This window comes from Penaeus chinensis, chromosome 32 (assembly GCF_019202785.1).
Source record: "Penaeus chinensis breed Huanghai No. 1 chromosome 32, ASM1920278v2, whole genome shotgun sequence".
NCBI lineage: Eukaryota > Metazoa > Arthropoda > Malacostraca > Decapoda > Penaeidae > Penaeus > Penaeus chinensis.
In genome coordinates, this window is record NC_061850.1 from 17,412,519 (window position 1) to 17,422,518 (window position 10,000).

General features: G+C 31.2%; 1 protein-coding gene across 3 annotated transcripts in view; it reads left to right on the plus strand.

Moving 5' to 3' along the window:
• LOC125042555 (sphingomyelin phosphodiesterase 5-like) overlaps nucleotides 1-7,970 on the plus strand; it is an 11,032-nt gene extending 3,062 nt beyond the window's left edge. Inside the window, exons 3-8 of one of the 3 annotated variants that reach the window (XM_047638258.1) lie at nucleotides 2,241-2,413; nucleotides 2,701-2,940; nucleotides 3,060-3,180; nucleotides 3,611-3,755; nucleotides 6,581-6,693; nucleotides 7,480-7,970. In XM_047638258.1, the coding sequence (XP_047494214.1) occupies nucleotides 2,253-2,413; nucleotides 2,701-2,940; nucleotides 3,060-3,180; nucleotides 3,611-3,755; nucleotides 6,581-6,693; nucleotides 7,480-7,626 (927 nt within the window). In that variant the 5' untranslated portion in view covers nucleotides 2,241-2,252 and the 3' untranslated portion in view covers nucleotides 7,627-7,970. Of the gene's footprint in view, nucleotides 1-2,240; nucleotides 2,414-2,700; nucleotides 2,941-3,059; nucleotides 3,181-3,610; nucleotides 3,756-5,136; nucleotides 5,296-6,580; nucleotides 6,694-7,479 lie in introns of those variants that run through there. The other 2 variants (XM_047638259.1, XM_047638260.1) reach the window with 2 other exon arrangements.
• The last annotated feature ends 2,030 nt before the right edge of the window (nucleotides 7,971-10,000 follow it).

Sequence of the window (10,000 nt, forward strand, 5' to 3'; positions counted from 1 at the left end):
AATAATAATAATAATGATAATAATGATAATAATTAAGATGATGATAATGATAATGGTAAAAATGATAATAATTAAAATGATAATGATAATAATGATGATAATAATAATGATAATACTAGTAATGATAATAATGATAATGTTAATAATAATAATGATAATAATAATATTAATAACAATAACAATAAAAATAATAATAATGATAATGATAATAATTGTAACAACAACAATAATAATAATGATAATTATAATAATAATGATAATTACTATTATTATAATAATAATAATTATTATTTTTATTATTATTATTATTATTATCATTATTATTATTATTATTATTATTATTATTATTATTGTTGTTGTTGTTACTATTATTATCATTTTTATTATTATTATTATTATTATTATTATTATTATTATTATTATTATTATTATTACTATTATTATTGTTATTATTATTATTATTATTATTACTATTATTATTATTATTATTATTATTATTATTATTATTATTATTATTATAATGATAGTAATAGTAGAAATTACAATAATTATGAGAATAATTATAATTATAATGATAATAATAGGTATTAAAATTATAATGATGTTGATAATAATAACCATAATAATAATAATAATGATAATAATAATAATAATAATAATAATAATAATAATAATAATAATAATAATAATATAAGAGTAATGATGATGATGATGATGATAATAATGATAATAATGATAATAATAACAATAATAATAAAAGTATTGGCAATAATAACAATGATAATGATGATGGTAATGGTAATAATGATAGTAATAATGATAATAAAAAATAATAATGATAATGATAAAGTTGATGATAATAATAATAGAAAAATAATAATGATAATAATGATAATATTAATAGTAATGACAATGGTAATGGTAATGGTAATCATGATGGTAATAATAAGGATATTATTATTATTATTATTATTATTATTATAATGATAATGATAATGATAATGGTAATGGTAATGGTAATGGTAATGGTAATGGTAATGGTAATGGTAATGGTAATGATAATAAAAATTACTATGATTAATTAGAAGATTTTGATTACAGTTATGATTATGATTATGAAAATATTGATATTAATATTAACAATCTTAGTAATGATAATGTTAAAGATGGTAACAATTATGATAATTGTAATATGATGATGATGATAATAATAATAATAATAATAATAATAATAATAATAATAATAATAATAATAATAGTAATAATAGTAATAATAATAATAATAATAATAATAATAATAATAATAGTAATAATAATGATGATGATGATAATAATAATAATAATAATAATAATAATAATAATAATAATAATAATAATAATAATAGTAATAGTAATAATAATGATGATGATGATGATAAAGTGATGATGATGATGATGATGATGATGATGATGATGATAATAATGATAATAATGATAATAATAATAATAATAATGATAATAATAATAATAATAATAATAATAATAATAATAGTAAGAATAATAATCATAACAGTAATACTACTACTACTAATGATAATGATAATGATGATAATGATAATGATAATAATAATAATAATAATAATAATAATAATAATAATAATAATAATAATAACAACAGTAATAATAATGATAATAATAATAATAATAATAATAATAATAATAATAATAATAATAATAATAATAATAATGATAATAAGAATGATAATGACTGATAATGATAATGATAATGATAATGATAATGATAATAATAATAAAGATAATAATAATTATAGTAATAATAATAATATTAATAATAAAATAATAAAATGATAATAATGATGATGATGATGATGATGATAATAATAGTAATAGTATTAGTTATAATTATGATGATAATAATGATGATAATGGTAATGGTAATAATAATAAGAATGATAATAAAAATGATAATGATAATAATATTAATGATAGTCATAATGATATAATGAGAATACTGATAATAACAACATCAAGAACAACAACAACAACAAAAATAATGATAGTGATAATGATAATGATAATAATAATGATAATAGTGATGAGGATTATTATGATGATTTTTGCAATAATGATGATTGATGATAATAATTATAATGATAATAAAAAAAATGGTAATGATGACATTACAGTGGTTGTCTGTAGTTTTTGTTTTTTTATGGGTTCTTTATGTTATGCACTTGCAGTAAGACGTGAATATGGTTCCCCGGAAGAGTTGCTACAACTGGTGGTTGTGGGAAGGACTTGATTATTTTTCGTCATGTTTGACTATACCATTCCTTCATCTTCTTTCACTGTGTCTTTCCTGTTACTGTCAAACAACTTTTGATCGGCAACAATTCAGAATACTCTTCTTGAGGTAAGAGAATATTTAAGTAGCATTTGATGTGTTTTCTAAACCTATCAGTACCTTTGAACCATTAGCTATTTAAAGTAGAAAAGGAATGTGTCTGTCTATCAATGTATATATATACTGATTATATATTTTATATATATTAAATGTTTTGTGAATTTTTCTAGCCTTAGATTTTAGATGTGTCACCAATAGGAAATGATATCTCATAGTATCTGTTATCTATTATGAATATAAATTTGGTGTAATTATACTGATTATTGGATTTGTAAAATAAACATATTTTATAACAGGTATGCAGTTGGAGGACCTATACTGTTGACGATGACCATAATCCTGTCACCCCTTGCTTTTGTCGGCTATGTCATATGGGTGGCACTATGCTCCTTCTGTGTCCAGCAGCCCTTTATTTATGTGGATTCTGATGAACATCAGTCGTCAGTTGTTACTCAGAAATGTCCGACAAGTTTTACCATTTGCTCATCAAATGTAATTCTCATTCCTGAGATTCTTGTGCGATACAACAATAATAGGTAATAATTGGTAAAATGTTTTTGTAAACATTTGGAAATTACAAAGTCCAAATAAAACAAGCATTTGTCTTTGTTTTTTGATTTTTGTAATGATGATATGCTCTGCTTATATGTTGTAGGAATGTATACTGGCGGGCACAGGAGATACCTACAAGGTTCATGCGCCATCAGACTCCATCCCTGAACGTAATGAGAAATTTATGTAAACCTGTGAAAAGAGAAGATATTGTCCAGAGCTGGGTATATATACTTGCTCTTTTTGGTTGGGATATTATCAAAGATTTTAATTTGTTGTATCCTCATTTTTTTCTGTATATGCTCTTACCTATTTAAGATTATTGAGAAAAGAATATTGTATAGTTTCTCACTCCACATGTTCTGAATATCCAGCTTTTGGCCTAATGTATATAGTAACTAGTCTGGTCATACATATATATATCATTCTCATGCCCACAAACTATTTATAGCAATTAATGGGGAAATGCATTTTTTTGAAGTAGCCATGAATATATCCCCAAACATGAAATCTGACTCTGTTGTTCCTTGCTGGTATGGTAGGCAGAAATTGCCAGTTGGGGATCGTAGATACAATAACAATAAGAAGAATTCTGAGCTTGTGTATTTTCAGAGTACATACTTACAGTAACAGTGAACTCATTGTTTACTATAGCTTCCAGATATTGATGTGATCATGCTTCAGGAGGTATTTGAAAGATTGCGAGGGAGACAGCTTTATAACAAGTTTTCAAAGAAGTATCCTTATTGCATATACAATGCAGGGCAACACAGTCTGAAAACTAATTTGTGTTTCTTGGGTAAGTAAATGTATTTTAGCATGAAACATTTTTATACATCATTTAATGTTTCTATTTGTTTGTAAAAAATATTCTTTCTTTGTAGTGTGCTATGAAGAAATTTAGAAGTAAAAGAAATATATATTTTTAAAAATATTGTGTGTCAATATGATCTTTAGATTTCCTAATATATCTTGTGTAGCCTAGTAATTTACCTTTAATAGTTTGTTAATGCACAAGATTCAATTCTTTTACATCTAATAACTATCTTGTTTGTTGTTGGAGATCATAAAAATTTTATGTTTTTTTATGTGATATTTATTTATTTTCATTTTCTTCAGGTTCTTGTGTCCATTTTTGTTAAATAAATACATGTTCTCAAGTAAGATGAAAATGCAATAGTTTTTGCAGTCTTGTACCAAACATCTTTCAACGGAAACCATAATAGTTCAAGTGTATTTGGAAATGAGGATAGAGAAGGAAAACAAAATTAGACAGTAGATGATGATCTATTGATAATAAAAACAGTCAGAGAAGATTTGTCAAAAGGTCCTATGGCAAATGACATTTGGATTTGTTGCCCAATTTATTAAGCCATTTTAAATCTCAAATGATTTTAGCACAACCTTTACATGTACAGATGGGACATTTACATATATAAATATGGATGAAGTCTTTGGCTATGGAAATGCATAATGAAGCAAGATACAAATATTCATGTAATGGACAGGTCATGTAGTAATGGGTTGGTTGTCAAAACAGGCTTTAGGACGGATGACGACTATTTAATCTGTTTGACAGCATCTTATAGATTTCTTTTATTTTTTTTATTTTTTCAACATAGATTGTCTCTTCATGAGGTAAATGTCTCATCCACAGCAAAAAAAGAGAGCAATTTTTGCATATTTAATTATTTCTGTTGTGGTTTTTCTTATTGACCACTTGCTGTTAACCAACTTGTGGTGATTTCTTTGAAGTGCTGTACACCCTATTGCCATGGACTTTTGCACACGCCAAGCACTGCGGATGACCAAATCAGAGCATAAGCTCCGATTTTATGCCCCTTTATATTGAAGATTATGCTTTTGAGAACCGAACATGATGATTTGCTTGCTTGTAAAGGTAAAATGCAATCTCAATATTTGTTGCAATGGTTGGATCTCTAGTAATGCCATGTATATTACTCTCAGTAGTACATTTGCCAAGATATTGTGAAGGTTATTTAGAGTTTTCATTAAAAACTAGATTTATTGGCATTGCCTGTGGATAGCATCACAGGGCTGCATTCCAAGCCTCAAAGCGCCCTCGGAGTTCCTTATGGAATCAGCCCCTTCTGTGAATTCCCCCAAAAGCTCAGAGGCAAGACCTACTCTGATGGCCTCTGGAATTTTTCTTTGCCCAGGGCATGATGGATGGCCCAAGCAATGATGATGTCAAAGAGGAAGAAGAAGACTTTCCTGTACCAAACCTTGGACCTGTGAGTTGTCAGATAGTAGCTCGCCGTCAACACCTTTCATGCCGATGTTGTAATCCTTTACTACCAACAGCTTATCCCTGTCCATTGCAGCAGTATAGACTGTTGACAGCTTGGTGACATTGCTACAGTCCTTCCACATCAATGCCAGCAACCCCATCTTGCTGCTGCTGTAATTGACATCACCCTTCTTCCTCACACTGAGGTCTTTGGGCATGAACTTCCTGTTCAGCCAGGCTGTCCCTACCACATTAGCCCAAGAAAGCCACCAGTCTCCATCAAATGAAACACTGTTTTTGTGGATGAGGGCATGTCGCTATGGTCCTGCCCAGTGTACACCTTTAAGCAAGAGGTGTATCTTGCTGCCAGGTCGGTACTGCCATAGAGTTTATAGAACTTCAACCTGAACCTTTTCTTTTTGGTCGGGTTGTAGGTCTTGAAAGCGAGTTGCCCACAGAACTTCCACAGTGAACTGTCAATGGCGAAGTCCTGCCCTGGTATGAATGTCAACCGGAACAAGTTGTTGAGAGAGTCTATGACTAGTCAGAGCTTCCACATCATGAGCTCCTTCCTACACATGGGTTAAATGGAATGCGTGTGTGCATGTGTGTGCATGTGTGTGTGTGTGTGTGTGTGTGTGTGTGTGTGTGTGTGTGTGTGTGTGTGTGTGTGTGTGTGTGTGTGTGTGTGTATGTATGTATGTATGTCTGTGCTGTTATTGTGTTCTTAAGATTTGTGTCTAAAGATATTCGGATATACACATGTATGCACAAGTATTGTTTATGAAAAAAGAAATATGTAATCAGGTAAAAAATATACATGGCAGTAAGTGATTAGTTGTACTGATCACTTGACATGAAAGGGTTAAAGCACTCTTTTTACTGAGGAGGGGGAAAGGCCTAAAAAGTAAAGAAAATGGACAAGATTCTTATTTTATACAAGTTAGCATTTTGATAATATTACATACTGTTACTGAAATGGAGAAGTTAATATAAATTCTCAAAATTTTTACTATGTTAAGGTCAGAAGAAGGTTAGAAATTGTTGATATAGCTTTTATTTATATTTGAGTAAAATCAAGAAAAATCACCAGTTCAGACTTTAAAACCAAGTACAAAAAAATGAACAAGAATGTGATTCTTTTTCTATTTGTTTCAGTGATGTTAATTATGAAAGTATTTTAATGATCTAATTGATAAGTTAAACCCATGAAATTATTTTTGCATCATCTGTGCTTTAAGTTTTCTTGCTAAACCTCTTTTGCTATTGATTTGTTTTATATTTTCTCAGATGTAATTTGGATAGATCTATTCCTGTTCTGATTATATTTTTGTTTTTTGTTTTTTTCTATGGTCTCTTTCATGCGTCATCAGGAAGTGGGTTGTTTATAGCATCTCGCTTCCCAATAATGGAAGCTTCTTTTCATCCCTTCTCCTACTCCACAAAATATGCTAAATATGTAGGGTATGGTGTACTTCTGGCCAAGGTGAGACTTTTTATTTTGATGGAGAGAAAGTTTTGTAGGTATTAAGGGAACTAATATACCTTTGTTTCTTTTAGTTTAGAAAAAATACCTGTCTGAATATGTGATAAAACAGCAAGTGTGTTTATGATTTATTGGAATATTTGAATAAGTTCACTAAGAAACAGTCTTACCATAGTACAGGACAGTTATGCTGAGGCTTGTTCATGTTTTGCCATTATCATTTATATTCAGAGGGTTAGTTGCAGAAGACTGGTGATAATGCCTTAGCTTTTCATAGGTTCATTCATTTTGAGGTTTCTGACTTATTTTCAGCTTTCTACATGAGTTCCCTTCTCATTACATCATCACTTCCCATGTTAAAATGTTGGTAATTGAACTTGATGTGAACTATTCAGATTATGCCACAAATTCTAAACAGTTGAAGACAATATTCTCTAGGTAAAGGTTGAAAACTTTTAGATCATGTGAGGGAAAAAAAAAAAAAAAATTGACAGCCAAAAGAAAATCGTTTCAGCCACAGTATTCTTTATGTTTACTCTTCATGTGAAATCAGAAAACTATATATTAGGAAATGATTTAATTTGAGAAATGAGTTCTGTATAGCTAAGATTAAGCAGACAAAACTTTTCCTAATACAAGGATTAAATAATAAGGGGATAATTATAATGATAACAGAAGAAAAAAGATAACTATAATGATCATAATTTTTTTGTGAACGTGTTGATAAACTTTAGTCTGTATACTTTTGGCTTTTGAATAGTGGAATAACTGTCATCCTTTCTTTAGCTTTACCTGGGAGTGAAGAGCACAAAAGATGAGCCATTGAAAGCTGTTGGATATGTTGGTAATACCCACACTCAGGTAAGAAATTTAAAACTGAATAGTTATGGTTTTCAAAGAATTCACCTTGTTAATGAAGTAACATGTGAATGAAAGCATTATTGCAGATAACTATGAAAATGTTTAAGAATATGATTAAGGAATATGAAGAGTAGAATTTTAAGCTTCAAATGTTTGGATGTTCTTTGCAAGTATATTTTATATTTAACTAAAAACATGGACTGAAGAATTGTTTTTGGTAATTTTAATTTATTATATTGTTCATATAGCAGTTCTTGTAGAGACAGATTATTGACAAAACACAATTTGGTAGTGATTTTTCTCTGTTTTCACACATTGTCTATATTTTAACCCAATGCCGCTGGGAAAAATGAACAGAAAATGGGGAAAATGCTGTGCCTATTTTCTATATTTTTTGGTGAAATGTCTGCCCATAGATGGCTCTGCTAGTACTTCGCCACAAAGGAGTCAATTAGTAGACCTTGTGACCTTATGTGATTTGAATTGGTGGGAAAAACGTATTTTTTACTAGTGCTATGAATATCGATGGTGTTTTTATTATAAACATTATAATTATTTTAATGTTTTTTTAACATTAGTAACAGCAAAATAAGATAACGTAAAATATTTTGTAAATCAAAGAAAAGGGTGAACGGGCAAGACAGGCAGTACTGGTAAGTGGTTCATTGGTGACTTAGTACAAGTGTAGCCATCTATGTGTAAAAACAATCAAACAAGTACTCACAGTGGGCATAGCACATTCGTACACGTCATACCTGCCGGCAAGGGGTTAAGTGTTGTCATATTGATAAAAAAAATTTAGACGCACACGCACACGCACAGCAGCACACGCACACGCACACGCACACGCACACGCACACGCACACGCACACACAGCACACCACACACCACACACACACACCACACACACGCACACACACACACACACACACACACACACACCACCACACACCACGCGCACCCGCACACACATCGCACACACACGCACGCGCACACACACACACCAACACACACACACACACACACACACACACACACACACACACCACAACACCACACACACACACCACACACACACACACACACACACACACACACACACACACACACACACACACGCGCATACCCGCACACACATCTGCATACCCGCACGCGCACACACACACACACACACACACACACACACACACACACACACACACACACACACACACACACACACACACACACACACACACACACACACACACACGCGCATACCCGCCACACATCCGCATACCCGCACGCGCACACACACACACACACACACACACACACACACACACACACACACACACACACACTCACACTCACACTCACACACACACACACACACACACACACACACACACACACACACACACACACACACACACACACATACACACACACCATATTAAATGGCAGTTCCAGAACTAGAAGCATGTTAAATGGGTGCCAGAGTTGGGGATGACTATGAACTATGACTTCGATGCTTACTTTTTAAAAAAAATTGTTAAAGTGAGATATTTCATTATAAAGAGAAATAGAAGTAAGATAAAGGAACATTGTGTTTTATTTTTCCCACACACTAAATCAAGCAAACCTTTATATTTGTAAACACCTTTTGTCTTGGGAAACTTTGGTCTACCATCTCAGTGATTCTACATATCAGTACTTCAGCTTACACATTTCATGATTAGATCGAAATGTATCATGATGTTGGTTAGTCTTCCCTTCAGGGTATTGGTCCAAAACTTCCTAACATCATAGTACTTCTGAATACTACACGCAGCGGCAAGAAAGCTCTGCAACAAGTGCTCCTAAACAACGTTAATCAGCTAGAGAAAAAGACGGGAATGTAAGTCAGGCTGCGTTTACATAACAGCAAGTATACGGACTACAACACGAAACACATGGATTTAAACATCCTTGTATTTGCTAGTGATATTTTTTTTTCTTCAGTTTACTATATCTTTCGTGTTAGCTCCTTCACAATGCTGTCGAGAAAGGACAGAGAGCCCGATTTGGGCAGCAATGAGCATACTCCAAACTGAGGACACCTCCACTTTTAAAGCTTATGAGCAACTTTGCACGTGACTAGGGTTTTCTGTGTTTCTGTTCAGCTAAATGTCCACCGAACCATCGAAGATATATTCCCAAACTCGCGTTTTTATGAGAACTTCGTTGCTAATGAAGTTAGCCAGCTTGATTTCCATGATGAAATCCACTTTGGCTTTGACTTAGTTTTCAAATGAAATGCATTGGACCAAACAAATGATACATTGCAATGACAAGAGATATCAAACTTATGGCCTGGGGCCAAATGTTGCCCTCGGGATGGTAATAGATAACCCGCACAGTGACAAGATAATTATTGGCCTGTGAAGTTATGATCGGCATGAAGGAACATAATGTTATATACATT